Genomic DNA, 18421 nt, shown 5'->3' on the forward strand with positions numbered 1-18421 from the left:
CGGATGTTCATCACATGAAGGGGAAGCAGGAGAGCATGGACTCCAAAATCAGCACCCTCAAACAGTGAGTCCAGATCTGGGAGAACTTTCCTACCCACAGTGTCTCTCTGTCCTTATTTAAGACCAGTAGGCTCTTATTAGGAAAGTACTGTAATTGTGATCCTCTGTGATATCTCACAGTACAATTCTCCTCGATTCTTCACAGCATCTGTTTCATAAGAGAATAAAATACTCCTAAATAATCAAATACCCGCAATTATTATAATAATTAATATTAATTGGTTCAGTTTCAAACAATTTAACATCCAATATTTTTCACTGCAGATTTATGCACTCTTTATTAGTGGTAGTGGGGGGGGCGGGGCTTAGGGAGTTTAGAGCGCCTCAGATATATTTGACACCATGCCTTGATAATGTATCACAAATGAAACGGTACGACATCACAGTATTGATATATTGACCAGCCCTGTTGAGGAGTGTGTATGGGGCACTGGGGTATAGAGTGTGTGTGTGTGTGTGTGTGTGCGTGTGTGTGCGTGCGTGTGTGCGTGCGTGTGTGCGTGCGTGTGTGCGTGCGTGTGTGCGCGCGTGTGTGCGTGCGTGTGTGTGTGTGTGTGTGCGTGTGTGTGTGCGTGTGTGTGTGCGTGTGTGTGTGCGTGTGTGTGCGCGTGTGTGTGCGCGTGTGTGTGCGCGTGTGTGTGCGCGTGTGTGTGCGCGTGTGTGTGCGCGTGTGTGTGTATTATGGAGGAAGCAGGGCTGATTGTGTAATCGGTCCCTCAGTACAGCAGAAACTGATTTCTTAGGAAATGTTTGTTTGGTGATTTTTAAAAGTGCAGCAGATTTACTCCATATTATATTACTATGAATTTCCTTTGATTGTTTTTAAAGGATGTGAAACTGAGCCGAGAGGTCAGAGTAAGTGTAAAGTGTTGGTGTAGAGGGTCGGCTGTAGAGGGTCCGGTGTAGAGGGTCCGGTGTAGAGGGTCCGGTGTAGAGGGTCCGGTGTAGAGGGTCTGGTGTAGAGGGTCTGGTGTAGAGGGTCTGGTGTAGAGGGTCTGGTGTAGAGGGTCCGCTGTAGAGGGTCGGCTGTAGAGGGTCGGCTGTAGAGGGTCGGCTGTAGAGGGTCCGGTGTAGAGGGTCCGGTGTAGAGGGTCCGGTGTAGAGGGTCGGCTGTAGAGGGTCCGGTGTAGAGGGTCGGCTGTAGAGGGTCCGGTGTAGAGGGTCCGGTGTAGAGGGTCGGCTGTAGAGGGTCCGGTGTAGAGGGTCCGGTGTAGAGGGTCCGGTGTAGAGGGTCCGGTGTAGAGGGTCGGGTGTAGAGGGTCGGCTGTAGAGGGTCGGCTGTAGAGGGTCCGGTGTAGAGGGTCCGGTGTAGAGGGTCGGCTGTAGAGGGTCCGGTGTAGAGGGTCCGGTGTAGAGGGTCCGGTGTAGAGGGTCCGGTGTAGAGGGTCGGGTGTAGAGGGTCGGCTGTAGAGGGTCCGGTGTAGAGGGTCCGGTGTAGAGGGTCCGGTGTAGAGGGTCCGGTGTAGAGGGTCCGGTGTAGAGATTGTACCGCACGCTCTCGCGCCGGGCGCTCTGAGATGATGAGCTGCAGGGATGATCAGGATGAGCTCATTGGTATCTGTGTGTGGGTGGAGTGTGGAGATCGCTGCTCTCTCCATTCTGCTGCTGTTACGAGAGATCATGTAAAATCTGGTGGTTTTGTAGATTTTAGAGACGCTTTTCTTTACTCAGCGCTCTGACCAAACCCTTCACAGATAAAACACACACCAACCTTGTCTATTAAAACTCACAATAAATAAAATTCACCAAGTATTGAAACTCCCAATATTGAATAGTTAGGTGTAGCTTTATCTTTAATGAGTTTTTATAATTTAACAACAGAAATAAACAGAGTAGAAATGAACTTAAACCTGCCGTTTGTGCTGAGAGGAAGCACCTCGCTATCTCTTCATATAAAATGATCATTAATGGTCGAGTTATTCAGTCTGTATCAGGGGAGTGGCCAGCAGGACAGGGCCTGAGTGTCATTGGTGGAGAGATCTGAGACAGGGTTCTGATCTCGTCCTGCACACCTGCCCCAATAAAAGCCCTGTTCTGTCCTGGCCGGGAGTCCCGGGACGGAGGGGGGTTCTGTAGGGCTCAGGTGAGACGGGACTGTTTTACAGGACTGAAGCTCAACTTTACAACAGAGCAGATCCTCCAGCAGATCCATAAAACCATAAAACCTGCAGGAGAATCTCCTCCCCACCAGCACCCACCATTATCTCCTCCACAGCTCATCCTCTCTCTCCCTCCCCCCTCTCCCCCTCTCTGTCTCTCACTCTCTGTCTCTCACTTTCTCTCTGTCTCCCCCTCTCTGTCTCCCCCCCCCTCCCCCCCTCTCCCCCTCTCTGTCTCTCACTCTCTGTCTCTCACTTTCTCTCTGTCTCCCCCTCTCTGTCTCCCCCCCCCTCCCCCCCTCTCCCCCTCTCTGTCTCTCACTCTCTCTCTGTCTCCCCCTCTCTGTCTCCCCCCCCCTCCCCCCCTCTCCCCCTCTCTGTCTCTCACTCTCTGTCTCTCACTCTCTGTCTCTCACTTTCTCTCTGTCTCCCCCTCTCTGTCTCTCTCTCTCCCCCGTGGTGCTGTAGCGGAACCGTGGTGCTGTAGGAGAACCGTGGTGCTGTAGCGGAACCGTGGTGCTGTAGAAGAACCGTGGTGCTGTAGAAGAACCGTGGTGCTGTAGGAGAACCGTGGTGCTGTAGCGGAACCGTGGTGCTGTATCGGAACCGTGGTGCTGTAGGAGAACCGTGGTGCTGTAGGAGAACCGTGGTGCTGTAGCGGAACCGTTTCTGCGTGTGATAAGAGCTGAACACGGACAGGAAGTGTTGTTCTGGTGTTTCTCTGATTGGAACATTGTGAGGAACAGCTGTGGACGGGAGTTCCTGCGCAGGATGGATCATGTGCTGAGTTTACCACTTCATTACAGCGAGCTGCGGTTCTGGAGCGGTTCTGTCGGGCCGCGGTGAGATGAAGTGTAATATATCTCAGTTTTGGCGTATCAGAACTGTGTTTTATCCACCTGTGAGCTCGCGGGCTGGGGTGATTTACACGCTGTGTCAGGAACAATGTGCTCACAGTTACTGCAGCTTTACCAGCGCCGGGGGAACCGGGCCGGAGTGGACCGGCCCGTAAAAAAAACCTGCACAAACACGAGCCGCTTAGATCTTTACATACTCATCAACTCTGCACAATAAAGCCCTGAGGAACATCTCATCTTCACTCCTCCATAAACCCTGCTGATTTCCACATTTAGAGAGCCTAGGTTAGAGCCAGACTGCTCCTCAGCGGTTCCTTAATTCTCCAAAAATAGGAAATTCATATCAGTAATCCTAAAATCATATATGTATTTTAAAAATAATTTTATTTTAAATTTTTTCCTCAATTTACATAACCAATTACCCAGCCAACTCACTAGTGATGCTCCAACACCAGGAGGGTGAAGAGTAACACATGCTTCCTCTGATACATGTGAAGTCAGACTCCGCCTCTTTTCGAGCTGCTGTTGATGATGTAGCATTGCCAAGCAGCATCACAGCGCTAACGCTCGGAGGAAAGCGCAGCGACTCGGTTCTGATACATCAGCTCACAGATGCAGCCTTGTGCTGATCCACATCACCCTAGGAGTGATGAGGAAAAAGAGCGTCATCTACCCACCCGGAGGGAGCAGGGCCAATTGTGCTCCCTCTGAGCGCCGGCAGCTTGATGGAAAAACTGCATGAGCGGGATTCGAACTTGTGACCTCCCACTCATAGTGGCAGCACTTTAGACAGCTGGACCACTCAGCGCCCTCTAAAATCATATTATTCCTAAAATCATTAATCCCTCCTCATCTAAATCCCTCGCTGATAGACCTTCCTCAGTCCTACAGTCTTACGACACCATAACAGCCACCTTCAGTACCATGGCAACTGCTAAACAACCACCTACCAACCACCATAACACAGTATAGCACCCCTCTAATAACCACAACATAAAGCCATATAAATCCCTGGGGTGTCCTAATAACGACTTGACAACACCATATTAACCACCTGGGTTTCATACTAACTGCTTAGCAACACTATCATACCTTCAGATATTAAAATGACCTCTTTGCAATACCACAGCAAATGTTTAGTAACACCATAACTCAAGACCAGAGCATCCACTTGTTACACCATATAATCTACACAACTGCTCAATAATGCCGTAACATTCATCTAGAATACCATGGCAACCCTTTAGCAGATTCCATACTTTTTTGTGAACAGAAAGTCATTCCCTGTTACATTTGAAATGTCATACCAGCTGTTAATCAGTATTATAGCAACCACTGAGTATCATAGCAACACATATCTTGACATTAATATTGGTCTTATTAATATTTCAGCTGAAACATAAGGATAACTGTATTTTATGGTTGTAATTGTGAGTAAAAGAAGGTTGTAATTGTGAGTAAAAGAAGGTTGTAATTGTGAGTAAAAGAAGGTTGTAATTGTGAGTAAAAGAAGGTTGTAATTGTGAGTAAAAGAAGGTTGTAATTGTGAGTAACAAGTGTTGGTTCTGGGTTCTTGTTGATTTACGGATCAGTAGTTTAATTTCTCCTCATTTCTCTCTCTGATCTCAGTGAGAATGAAGCTCTGTGGAGGGAGGTTGCCAGTCTGAGACAGAAACACGCCCAGCAGCAGAAAGTCGTCAATAAGGTAAAACCCTCCCTCATTCCTCCGGGTCAGAACCGCTGCACTGTGTGGGGTTGATCTGCTGAAATCTTCAGTCTGTTTGGGTCTGAACCAGAATATCAGGTGTGGTACCAAACCCCAGTCCAGACCAGAGAACCACAACAGAAGAGCTGATCCCTGTGATTCTGTATCTACTGTAACTGTAGATTATTACTAAACACTAATAAAAGAATCTGAATGATGTTATGTGATGTTTTCTCTCCACAGCTGATCCAGTTCCTCATCACTCTCGCCCGCACCAACAGAGTTCTGGGAGTGAAGAGAAAGATGCAAGTTATTCTCATTACACGCACACACACAAACACGCGCTAATATATATATATATATATATAGAGAGAGAGAGAGAGTGTGTGTGTACACTGTCTACATTTATGTCTCTCTCTCTCTCTCTCTCTCTCTCTCTCTCTCTCTCTCTCAGGCCTCTGATGCTGAATGATGGTAGTTCTGGTCACTCGATGCCTAAATACAGTCGTCAGTATTCTCTGGAGCGTTCTCCTTCTCTCTCTGTGAGTTCTCCACACTACCGCTCTGTTTATATATTCATTTATATATATTTATATATATGTGTGTTTATCTGCTTTTTATCTTGATTATATTTATTAATTATAATTAGTGTGTTTGTGGTTTTTGCTCCTCCAGCCCACCGTCCCGACCTTCACTGGATCCGGGATCTTCTCCTCCGGCTCCCCCGTAAAGACCGGCCCCATCATCTCCGACATCACCGACCTCGCCCAGACCAGCCCCGCCAGCACCGAGGACTGGACCGAGGACCGGCAAGTACACACACACACACACTATACACACACAATACACACTCACACACACACACTATACACACACACACAATACACACTCACACACACACACACACACACACACACACACACACACTATACACATACAATACACACTCACACACACACACAATACACACTACACACACACACACACAATACACACTCACACACACACACACACACACTATACACACACACACACACACACTATACACTATACACACACTGTACACACACAGCTGATGAAGATGTGTGTACTGAGAGATCTCCTGATTCTGTTCTGGATTCAGCAGTAGAAAACATCACCTCCAACAACTGTAATATTAAATATTCACTCATTTAACTTTATTATGCATTATAAACTCTACACTTATATAATCAGTTCAGGAGTGTAATTATTATTGTTATTGGATTACATCCAAGCCATTAGTGGCGCTATTACACTCCTGAGTACATAAAACCTATATGGATGTATAAAAGACTTTTTAAATTTCTATTTAAAAGCCGTTTGACCAGTGGTAGGATGGTCCCCCCTTTAATGTGAGTCTTGGTCCTCCCAAGGTTTCTTCCTCCTCCTGCAGCTCTGAGGGAGTTTTTCCTTGCCTCCGCGCTCACTGGGGGTTCTGTATTCTGTATTTTCTATGTGTAATGTTTTGCCTGATTCTTTGTCCTGTAATCATGTTCCTGTAAAGCTGCTTTGTGCCAACACCTGCTGTAAAAAGCGCTATACAAATAAATTTGATTTGATTTGATTTGAGTTATTATTATTGTTATTATAGTTGTTAGTAGTATTAGTAGTAGGTTTATCAGTATAATATTTGAGAATAGAAGGATATAAACCTCCTTTCTTTTAACAGAACCAGCCCATTGGTGCACATCAAGGAGGAGCCGTCAAGCCCCGCCCACTGTCCCGAGATAGAGGAAGTGTGTCCTGTGGAGGTGGAAGTAGGGGCGGGATCCAGTGTACCTGCAGACACGCCCCTCTCCCCCACCACCTTCATCAACTCCATCCTACAGGAGAGCGAGACCACGCCTACCCCGACTCCGCCCCCTGCCGTTCACAAGTGCTTAAGTCTGGCATGCCTGGACAAGTAAGTACCGCCCTCATTGGAGTACCAGACCCCCCCACTGCAGTACCAGACCCCCCCCACTGCAGTACCACCCCCCCACTGCACTACCAGACCCCCCACTGCACTACCAGACCCCCCACTGCACTACCAGACCCCCCCCACTGCAGTACCACCCCCCCACTGCACTACCAGACCCAACTGCAGTACCAGACCCCCCACTGCAGTACCACCCCCCCACTGCACTACCAGACCCCCCACTGCAGTACCAGACCCCCCACTGCAGTACCAGACCCCCCACTGCAGTACCAGACCCCCCACTGCAGTACCAGACCCAACTGCAGTACCAGACCCCCCACTGCAGTACCAGACCCCCCACTGCAGTACCAGACCCCACTGCACTACCAGACCCCACTGCACTACCAGACCCCCCCACTGCAGTACCAGACCCCCCACTGCACTACCAGACCCCCCACTGCACTACCAGACCCCCCACTGCAGTACCAGACCCCCCACTGCAGTACCAGACCCCCCACTGCAGTACCAGACCCCCCACTGCAGTACCGACCCCCCACTGCAGTACCACCCCCCCACTGCAGTACCAGACCCCCCACTGCAGTACCAGACCCCCCACTGCAGTACCAGACCCCCCACTGCAGTACCAGACCCCCCACTGCAGTACCAGACCCCACTGCAGTACCAGACCCCACTGCACTACCAGACCCCCCACTGCAGTACCAGACCCCCCACTGCAGTACCAGACCACCCACTGCAGTACCAGACCCCCCACTGCAGTACCAGACCCCCCACTGCAGTACCAGACCCCCCACTGCAGTACCAGACCCCCCACTGCAGTACCAGACCCCCCACTGCAATACCAGACCCCCCACTGCAGTACCAGACCCCCCACTGCAGTACCAGACCCCCCACTGCAGTACCAGACCCCCCACTGCAGTACCAGACCCCCCACTGCAGTACCACCCCCCCACTGCAGTACCAGACCCCCCACTGCAGTACCAGACCCCCCACTGCAGTACCAGACCCCCCACTGCAGTACAACCCCCCACTGCAGTACCACCCCTTGTAGCCCCGCCCCCGTGAGCTCTGTGTCCTGTGAGGGCTGTATCTGTGGTTCAGAATTCTCTGTATAATTAAAGTCTGAATGAGATTAAGATCAGAACTGAACTTTACCAAAAATATACTAATATTTCTAATATCTAATAACTGCAGGGTGAACAGCAGTATAATTAAAGCTCATTTCTGCTCAGGGCTGGAGACTAAATATATATGTACATTATATTACTAACAGTATTCCCTCCTGTGTGGTGGAGGGGGGATCATTATTATCATTATTATTATTATTATCATTATTATTATTATTATTATTAAGGTGTTGAATATTTTTCAGGATTTGGGCTCCGTCTCTTTAGTTCCAGTGAAAGGAACTCTTAGTGCTTCAGCAAACCATCTGATTCTGGACAAGTTTATGCTTCTAACTTTGCTGAAACAGTCTGGGGACAGAAATTATAATACTTTTGGCAATGTAATGTATATTGTGATAAATGTTTGAATTGTGGTAATGTGATATTTAAGTTTTGTTTCTGATTTCCTGCATTTACCACTAACATTCATTACAATATATTAATTTTTTTTATTTTACAATAAAATAATTTTTCAGAAGGTTTTAAATACAGTTTTTTCTGTACAGTTTTTTGTGGCTTGTGTACTGTTTATATCAGTATTGGCATTTTATTACATTGACTAAAATTAAGAAATATATTGTGGTTTTAATTTTGGCCGTATCGTCCAGCCCTAGTGATATAAATGGAGTATAAATGAGCCTTTTTAAAGGGAATTCAGTATGGTTAGTAAGATCTCAGATGCTCTATGTTTGTTGAGTAATCTGTGATGCATGATCCTGATAAACATGCTCTTATTCTGTAGCAATTAAACTGACTTAACCTGCAGAAACAGCTTCATTATACTAACTTCTGATGCTCTGATGATGCTTTCTGTCTCTTTCTCCTGCAGATTTCTGTTTTTCTCACATAGATCTGTTTATTTTATAGATGCACTTTGAAATATGTTAAATATTTTAACATGGGTTCATGAGTTCTAGAACCAGTTAATTTTTCAGTCATGTGAAAAAAAATTAGGACACTTCATAAGAAAACCTTGGTCTCAGCTGATCCATGATCTGGTTGGTTTACAGTGTGAAATGTGATCATGTGAATATCACATGTTTAGATGAATATTATTAGATGTTATTATAATGTTGTGATTGAGTGTCCTGGTTTATTTTCTACATGGCTGTGTGTTAATTAGTATATTGTGTGATTGTAAAGCAGGTAGATGGTTTTAAATCAGCTGCAGTCTTTACCGTACTGCTTGTGGTAGTGTCCACAGTTGGCTCCGCCCCCTGTACCGCCTCCTCGCTGTGGGAGGGGCTGTAAGTGTGTACTGCCTCCCTCTCTCTGTATCCAGTGCCATGTTGTGCTTTTATCTTTTCAGTTCCTCCCAGACGTCTGAGGTCTCTCGCCTTTTCCCCAGCCTCTCCTCGTCTCCTCACCTCAGACCAGGGTTAGCATCTGTTAGCCCCGCCCCCCACCCTCAGCGCTGTGCTTCAGCCGGCCCCGCCCACTCTAACGGCGGACAGCGCCGGCCGCCAACCACGGGGCTCCAGGAGCTTCAGCCACTTCTCTCTGTTCACCAGCGTTCACCAGAGCTCTCAGGGGTCCTGGTTATTTAGGCCCTATTCTAGGGATTTACCAAACACTGCCTATGAATTATTAGAATAGGGTTGCTGTGGGATCGCGCGGTGGGGTCTGCTGTGGGATCATCGTGAGGGTTGCTCAGGCTCAAGGTGGTGGAGGTTGCTTAGGCTTGCGGTTGGGGTTGCTGTGGGATCGCAGTGAGTGTTGCATAGGATCGTGGAGGTGGAGGTTGCTCAGGCTCGCGGTGGGGGTTTCTGTGGGATCACAGTGAGGGTTGCTTGGGATCGTCGTGAGGGTTGCTGTGGGATTGGGTGGTGGGGGTTGCTGTGGGATTGGGTGGTGGGGGTTGCTGTGGGATCACAGTGAGGGGTTGCTTGGGATGGTGGAGGTGGGGGGTGCTCAGGCTCGTGGTGGGGGTTGCTCAGGCTCGTGGTGGGGGTTGCTGTGGTATTGGGTGGTGGGGGTTGCTGTGGGATTGGGTGGTGGGGGTTGCTGTGGGAATGGGTGGTGGGGGTTGCTGTGGGATCACAGTGAGGGGTTGCTTGGGATGGTGGAGCGGGGGGGGTGCTCAGGCTCGTGGTGGGGGTTGCTCAGGCTCGTGGTGAGGGTTGCTGTGGGATTGGGTGGTAGGGGTTGCTCAGGTTTACATTGGTGGTGGTTGCTGTGGGATTGGGTATTGGGGGTTGCTGTGGGGTGGCAGTGAGTGTTGCTCAGGCTCGTGGTGGGGGTTGCTGTGGTATTGGGTGGTGGGGGTTGCTGTGGGATTGGGTGGTGGGGGTTGCTGTGGGATTGGTTGGTGGGGGTTGCTGTGGGATTGGGTGGTGGGGGTTGCTGTGGTATTGGGTGGTGGGGGTTGCTGTGGGATTGTGTGGTGGGGGTTGCTGTGGGATCACAGTGAGGGGTTGCTTGGGATGGTGGAGCGGGGGGGTGCTCAGGCTTGTGGTGGGGGTTGCTCAGGCTCGTGGTGAGGGTTGCTGTGGGATTGGGTGGTAGGGGTTGCTCAGGTTTACATTGGTGGTGGTTGCTGTGGGATTGGGTGGTGGGGGTTGCTGTGGGATGGCAGTGAGTGTTGCTCAGGCTCGTGGTGGGGGTTGCTGTGGTATTGGGTGGTGGTGGTTGCTGTGGGATTGGGTGGTGGGGGTTGCTGTGGGATGGCAGTGAGTGTTGCTCAGGCTCGTGGTGAGGGTTGCTGTGGGATCGTGGTGGGTGGTGGTCGCTGTGGGATCGCAGTGAGGGTTGCTCAGGCTCACGGTGGGGGTTGCTGTGGGATGGTGGTGGGGGTTGCTGTGGTATTGTGTGCAGAGTGGCTGATGTTCCTGGAGCTCTGGGTGGAGAGCCGCTGTCCCTGAGATCCAGATTTCAGCATGATGATCAGCTGTGGCGCATTTCTGTTGATGTTTTATCTGATATTTGATTTTGATTGGGTGAGATAAAGTGTGGCATGGAATCAGACTGAACTGCATGTGCTTTTTTGGATTGGAGCAAATCTTTCAAAAAACATATTAAAGAAATAAATAAAAACATATTTAATAAATAAATAAAATTCTGAGGCCTGTTTCTATATTCACCAGCGCGTGGCACAGCTCTGTAGCTTCATCACTACAAATCAATACCTGATTATCTGTTGATGTTTTTCTAACCAGGTTTGAGTTATAAAGCAGCAGCGGTTGAGGAGAAATGTGCAGCTCATCTCAGACACTAATATAACAGCCTTTCTGTTTGTTTGTTTGTTTGTTTGTTTGTTTGTCCTGTCTCAGAGCTGAGCTGAGTGATCACCTGGACAACATCGACAACGGCTTAGAAAACCTCCAAACCATCCTCAACGCTCAGTCCATCAACTTCGATTCTTCTCCTTTCTTTGATGTGAGTCTTCCTCTTCTTATTAATCATATTGCAGCGTCTAAAACACATAACTGTACAGGGCAAGGATAGTAACGTAACTTAGCCCTAGCATTTTATTTATTTTTTTAATGCCTTTTACCTTCTTTATTTTAAATTTCAGTCATGTAGTTAAGTAGCAAGTGATTTAGAACAGCACTGCTGAGGTAAATGTGTGATTAGAATAGCACTGCTGACTTAAATGTGTGATTAGAATAGCACTGCTGACTTAAATGTGTGATTAGAATAGCACTGTTGTTGGCTGAATGTTTAGTTTTGTTTAGTTTTAGTTTTTTATTTCAGTGCTTCCTTTCTGAAATGTGAAATGTGGAATGTGAATATTATTATTATTAGTTTATAGTTTTATCAGATTAAAGATAAAGCTCTCTCTCTTGTGCAGTAAGCAGAGCAGTGCATCAGTGTTCTGAGGGGTAGAAGCTGCTGAGAGGTTGAGCAGATGTTTGAGGTATGAGATGTTTAACAGGAAGTTGTGATGTTTTGCAGATCTTTACTGGAAACTCTGTCTCTGACTTTGACCTGGACAGTCTGGCGAGTGTGAGTCTTAATCTCAGATTAACTCTGATCTTAGTCTTGTTTAATGGTTTAAACCTCATTTTAAAACTTTTTTTTGCCAATTAAACAATTTATTAGCAAAATAATGTATTTACACTTTAAAATAGTGAACATTCATTAACAATATTAAAGTCTGAGTGTGCATCTTCCTCAGGCTTTCCTGACAATAATTTAGTCCTTATTTACACTAATGTTTATATGGTTCTAACTGTGTGTGTGTGTGTGTGTGTTTTAATGATGCTTTTGTTGATGTTTAACACAGTAAAGGTTATTAAATATTTATTAAATTGATCTAATTTCAGATTCAAGAATTACTCTCACCAGAACCCGCCAGGGAGACGGACTCTAGTGCGAACACCACCAAATCAGGTATTTTCCCTTTAAACACCTTTGGACACTATTTTAATGATCTGTAGGCAAATCGTGCAGCTTGATTCAGGGCGTCAGTGTTTCTTTGTGATTATAACAACGGCAAAATTCTTTTAATTAATGATGGGTGTGGCTAATTTTGGGTGTAACACACATGTGTCAAACACAAGGCCCGCGGGCCAGATGTGGCCCGCCACGTCCTTTTATGTGGCCCGCGAGAGCTTGTAAGATCTTAGTGTCTATGATAAATAGGTCAGAAGCGTGCTTTGACCAAAAACTACATTTCCCACAATGCTTGTGGATTGTATTACCCGGGAAGTTACGGCTTACTGCCACTACACGGCAGTGTAGTCACTGATGTGGAAACCCTGCCGGAGGGAAGGTGTAACTTCGCGGGTGGAATTGAGACATATAAATGTTTATCCCATAATGTCCAGAAAAAGAGAAGTTGATGCAGACGGACGGCTGTGCTTCAAGGCGAAAGACCGGTATGCCTTTTGTGTTACGAAGAGTGTTACTGACCAAAATAAACGCTTTTTAGGAGAGATATAAGTTCTGTGTAAATATTTATAAGACAATAGCTGACAAAATCTGTTTTAATGACGTTAATAAACATCACTGGGACAGCGCTAGTCGCAGTTTCACCGCAGTAAAGTACGAGGAGGTGAATCACTTATCTAACCAGCCTTTACTGATTTCTGCCCCCAATAACCCTTTCAATAACCTCCAATAGCCTTTAATAGTCTTCAGTAGCCTTCAACAGTCTAACCTTGCTGCTGTGGTGTGTTCTAAACTCCGTAGTTATAAACATCCTGAGGTTAGCAGCGCGATAACTGACCTGTTTATAATGTAATCCGAGCAGTGACTCCGTGACGGCTGCTCTAAACTGCTGCTGTTAGCTGCTTGGGCTGAAAGATGAACTGTAGAGAGATGTATTATCCGGTTAGTGCGGTTAAAACCTTTATTTCCTACACAGAAGAACTTAAACATTTTAAAAACGCTGCAGACTGGCTCAGCTGAGTCCTGTAGCCCGTGGCTGGGCTGTAGCTCTGACTCAGTAAAGACTGCGGGCTTGTGCTGCTGCTGCAGCTGCAGCTCTGACTAGTGGTTGTATGAGGAACTGCTAAATCTGAGGAAATGCTAAATCTATCACATGTTCTTAACAGCTCACAATTTTTGATTTTATATTTATTAAGCCTTATTTCAGTATCAAACGTTTTGATCAAAGTTAATATAACTTGATGTAATTTCTATTCACTTGAATAGTTTGGTTCTTGATTGGTGGAGTTTTTGGATTTCATAACATGACAAATTAAAAGGATTTATGTTAATAGAGCAACAAGCAAACATTTTTTTCCATGCAACTGTAATATTTGATTGAATAAATAATATATTGAGAGTTATTTAACATTAAGGAGTAATTACATTCATTTTATATTACATCTGGTTACATTTTATTACATTTATAAGTTACCACTGGCCCTCAGAGGACAGCCAATATGCCAATGTGGCCCTCGGCCAAAATGAGTTTGACACCCCTGGTGTAACATGAAATAAACCAATCAGAGCGTCTCTCTTGATCATCATTCTCTTTAAGAGTAGATCAGGTGAGCTCTGTCTTTGGTGGATTGCTATTGTAACGGTGCAGCTACCTGGACGTGTCCAACAAACTCTTCTCAGCAGAGGAAACTGAGCTGCTGGTTGACGCTGTGAAGGAGCTCCAGCAGCTCATTTACGGGAACAGCAATGTTATTTTATTTACTATTCTGTTTATTGTTGATGTAAAAGTTGGGTTTGTGCTGCTGTGTGTTCATGTGTGTGTAATAAGTGGGGGTGTACGCTCGGCTCGGCACGGCGCCTGTGTTACCGAGATAGCGATGAACGTCTGACTGTTGGCGTCTGTCTAGGTTGTATTCAGTCAGTGGAGCTCCTGTGTTTTCTGTTACCAAGATAAACAAGATAAAACTCCAGAAATGTACCTGAACACACCTCATTTCCAGAACACCACGCCCATCAGTGTAGATATATTCAGAAGCTCTGCTGCTGTTTAAACCAGGCAGGAGGAAGGAGTGATAATACACTGTTGGTGGGGTGTAAGATAGTGATAAACATCATGACGCCTTACACAGAGCCGAATATCTTTCATTTTCTTTGCATTTTTCTGCACTTTTAACCCTGAGATGATCCAGGATGCATTTTTCTGAGTTACAGTGTTTTAAATTGTCAATAATGTTTATTGCAGTGTGCCGGGCCAGGTGTACACACACACACACACACACACACACATGTAGTGTAATACATATTAACTGGTATATATTAATATATATAAGCAGTAATGTGTGTTGGGGCTGTTAGAGCTGAACGTTTCTGTGTTGGTGCTTCAGGAAAGCAGCTGGTTCAATACACGTCTCAGCCGGTGGTCCTGCCCGACCCCGCCCCCACCGACCCCGGGGAGGACCTGCCCATCCTGCTGGAGCTGGAGGGGGACTCTTATTTTGACCCGGAACCTGCAGAGGACCCGACCATCTCCCTCCTGACCCCCGACTACCAATCAGCAGCCGGCGAGCCCACGCTCTAACCCCAGCAGCGCTATAAAGGGATTTACTCCTGAATTTTACTTTTATTTTACTTTTATTTCTGTCATAAACACTCTACACCGTAACCCACCACCTGCCAGAACATTAGGAACACCTCTCTCCCCTCGCTGTTCTTCAGATCTACAGCTGCGATTAGATACAGGTTAAAACTCCAATCAGCTTCACACTGACCAGATACCTGAGATACAACAGATCAGGACTGCAGCAGATCTATAAATAATGAGTCTGTGTTTTATATCAGGTTACAGAGGGGTTTGAACCCCAGTATTGATCAGTGGATCTGTGTTTTCTGAATGATGGAGCTCCGTATGATTAAGTTTAGGATAATGAGTTGAGGATGAAGATGAGGGCAGGTGATGATGATCATCCATCCTGACCTCACTGATGGTGCGAGACCACCGCCACTTTTCTTCAACACGTTCCGCCATGGCGTGTGTGGGTGTGTCCCCGTCCGTGTGGGCGTGTCCATAACATTTGTAAATTTAAATCATAGGTTAAAGATTTTTAATTTGTAATTAATCTCACTGTGATCTATAGTTATATTTATAAATCCATGTTCAGCTGTTTTAGATTCTCCTCTGTGTTTAAAAGGTGGCTGTTCTCTCTGTGTGTACGAAGTCACAGCCTGCTCTTTCCTGATTGGCCGGACGCAGTGCAGAGGGCGGATTCATTTGAATAAAGTTGAGCTGAACTTTTTTGCCGGAGGGCAGGGCTGTGCTCAGCGTATCCCAGCATGCACTGCGGCATCCAGCAGCTCTCTCTATTAAAATGAACAGGAAGTGTTGAGGTTTAAGTGCTGGTGGACACTGAGCTCTTTACTGAATGTAGTCCATCAGATCCTCACAGCAACGTTTTACTCTAGAATCTGGTATAATGTTTTATGTAGACAGTAGAAACAGTTACTCCAACAAAATCAGGAAGAACTCTTTAAATTCCCATCATTTCAGAAGAAACAATGAGTGATCAGGTGTCCCGTTACTTTTGGCCAGTGTTGACTGATTGGAGCTTTAACTGGTGTAATAAAGAAGTCTGTGTAGAAACACTTATTGATTATTGATCGGTGTTCTCCAGGCGCTACAGGAAGTGGATTAAAGTGATTAACGTAATAAATTTAGTAGGAAGGCGTTTCTCACGTAACTTTATTCCCTCCATCCAGATTCAGCATTTCCATAATTATACAACCAATCACTGCTGGAGGAACCAGAACCCAGGTTCTGATGATGATTAATAGAAATGATCCAGTATTATTTGGATTAAAGTGGTGAAGAGTGAAATGTTCTGTAAGGGTTCGGTTCTGGAGTTGATTCAGGTTCTGTTCACACAGAGAATCGTTTATTCAGATGGAAAAATATTGATGTGATTTTTAACGTTGTTAAACGAGGCTGAAACTCCACAGCTCTGCACATGAATAAAAACATTAATAAACAATTTATCAACACATTGATTTATTCAGGCTATTAAAGGGCTTTTCCTTCTTTAGTGAACACAGTGATCAATAGTGATCAATAGTGATCAATAGTGATCAATAGTGAGTCCAGCGCACTCTGTAGAGCACGATTAGGGGTGGGACAAAATATCCATATCACGATTATATTATATAGTTTTAGTTTGTGATCGATAGTTGATTATTGATATGCCAAATATGAATATTTGTATTGAAATAAAAGCCCCGCCCCCAATTACACTTACTCAAGCTATGCTTCATCACTCCACATGGTGGCGCTATGATCAGGTGAACAGGGTTAATTACAGGTTAATTCTGATTGAAACTGAAACTCCAGTAAATCAGTAATTCCTGTATTAACGGGTTATTGATTTCTGACTCCGCCCACATGCTGGGTTAGTTTGATCTGCAGCAGTGATGAAGCAGCTCTGATTGGTGGGTTTAATTTAATACAGAAAACAGAGCAGAGATTAGACTGAATAAACTGATATTAAACACCTGATTTTATTTCTTCATCTGTACAAATCAGACTCTGTGTGAACGAGAAATAATTTCATTTAACTCTTTAATATATAAAAGGGTTTTACAAACTAAACCTCCTGAAGATTCATCACCTTCATCCACGTCTTTATCTCAGCTTTATTTTCTTTTAATTTCAGATATTATTATTATTATTATTATTATGTTAATTTGCTGCGTCTGTTTGTGATGCTGTTATCTCCTGAAAACTGAGGTTTTAAAAAGCTAATATATATATATATATTATAATTAACTCATCTGAACAGAGAGATCCAACACTCGGTCCTGCTCTCCTGCTGCTGTGATCTACAGGACGTTCTGCAGGACTGTCCTGAGAGGTTTCTGCCATGGATTATTGATTATTATTAAAGTCATATTGAGCTGAATTACAGCAGTAAATCTGTACTTCTATAGAAACTCAAAACTGACCCTGCTCTGAAACATGCCACTACTAGGTCCTGTCCCATGACTTTTGGCATGTCAGTATATGTTTCAGAAGAGTCCGTTTTGAATCCGCTCAGATCTGTAGTTTAAAGTGCAGAAAATGTTTTAGATTTTTTTTCTCCCTCATGGAAAAATCTGATAATAATTTACAGTTTGAGTCATTTTGGATTATGGTTTTATTTTAAAGCAGTTTGAGTAGCCGTGCATGAGCTGTGTTGTTTTTTTGTTTTGTATGAACGCGTGTGCAGAGTGATAGAGGTGTGTTCTGAGTAAAGTTTTAATTTTAATTTGTTTTATTTTATTTTATTTGTTTGCTCTGATCTGTGTACTCACGGCGCCCCCTGGTGGCTGTTATCGGTCAGGCTTTGTTTCTCTTGAAGCAAGGAGAGCAATATTGTGTGGTGAGAGCAGGAATTATATATATATATAATATATTATAAATATATATATATATATAGTTGGTCATTTCTAATATTACAATTATTATTTAGTCAGTAGAGATCTGTAATGGAGACACAACTAAATTATTTTGTTACGCATGTGAACACTTTGTGTATCGGTATGTTTAAATAAAGATATGTTTTTGAAAGTTACTCATCTTTATTACAGTCTGAGAGAGTTCCTGATTCTGTTTGGGTTTAAAAGGAAAGGAATTATTTACTTATTTTATTTTAATCATAAATAAATCAGAATCTGCAGTTGAGCATCGTAACTCTCTGAATCTGAGACGCTCGTCTGAACATCAGCAGTAATAAATCAGATTATAATAAATATATTAAATCAGCTGCAGGTTTACACAAAATACTCTGTACTGTTTCATCAACTGATATTTCATAATATAATATAGCATCATTTCTCTGGATCAGGATGATCTGCTGTTGGTTTCTCCTTTAAATGGTGAGAGAGGAAATGTTTAGACCTTTAGATGTTTAGGTGTTTAGATGTTTAGATGTTTAGGTGTTTAGATGTTTAGATGTTTAGGTGTTTAGGTGTTTAGATGTTTAGGTGTTTAGATGTTTAGGTGTTTAGATGTTTAGGTGTTTAGATGTTTAGATGTTTAGGTGTTTAGATGTTTAGATGTTTAGGTGTTTAGGTGTTTAGATGTTTAGATGTTTAGATGTTTAGGTGTTTAGATGTTTAGGTGTTTAGATGTTTAGATGTTTAGATGTTTAGGTGTTTAGATGTTTAGGTGTTTAGATGTTTAGGTGTTTAGGTGTTTAGGTGTTTAGATGTTAAGGTGTTTAGACCTTTAGATGTTTAGA

At 44.7% G+C, this 18421-nt stretch overlaps 1 protein-coding gene across 2 annotated transcripts in view; it reads left to right on the forward strand.

Annotated features, from left to right (window-relative positions):
• The window catches only part of hsf1 (heat shock transcription factor 1), a 24361-nt gene extending 6609 nt beyond the window's left edge, over window positions 1-17752 (forward strand). Inside the window, exons 4-14 of one of the 2 annotated variants that reach the window (XM_049475661.1) lie at window positions 1-64; window positions 4646-4721; window positions 4965-5026; window positions 5176-5263; window positions 5397-5530; window positions 6412-6645; window positions 9133-9201; window positions 11093-11198; window positions 11718-11768; window positions 12089-12155; window positions 14540-17752. The exon at window positions 1-64 is cut by the window's left edge and continues 61 nt beyond it. In XM_049475661.1, the coding sequence (XP_049331618.1) occupies window positions 1-64; window positions 4646-4721; window positions 4965-5026; window positions 5176-5263; window positions 5397-5530; window positions 6412-6645; window positions 9133-9201; window positions 11093-11198; window positions 11718-11768; window positions 12089-12155; window positions 14540-14733 (1145 nt within the window). In that variant the 3' untranslated portion in view covers window positions 14734-17752. The remainder of the gene's footprint in view (window positions 65-4645; window positions 4722-4964; window positions 5027-5175; window positions 5264-5396; window positions 5531-6411; window positions 6646-9132; window positions 9202-11092; window positions 11199-11717; window positions 11769-12088; window positions 12156-14539) is intronic. The other variant, XM_049475662.1, reaches the window with a different exon arrangement.
• Window positions 17753-18421: the final 669 nt, after the last annotated feature.

The sequence above is a fragment of the Astyanax mexicanus genome, chromosome 3 (genome assembly GCF_023375975.1).
Source record: "Astyanax mexicanus isolate ESR-SI-001 chromosome 3, AstMex3_surface, whole genome shotgun sequence".
Taxonomy (NCBI): Eukaryota; Metazoa; Chordata; class Actinopteri; order Characiformes; family Acestrorhamphidae; genus Astyanax; species Astyanax mexicanus.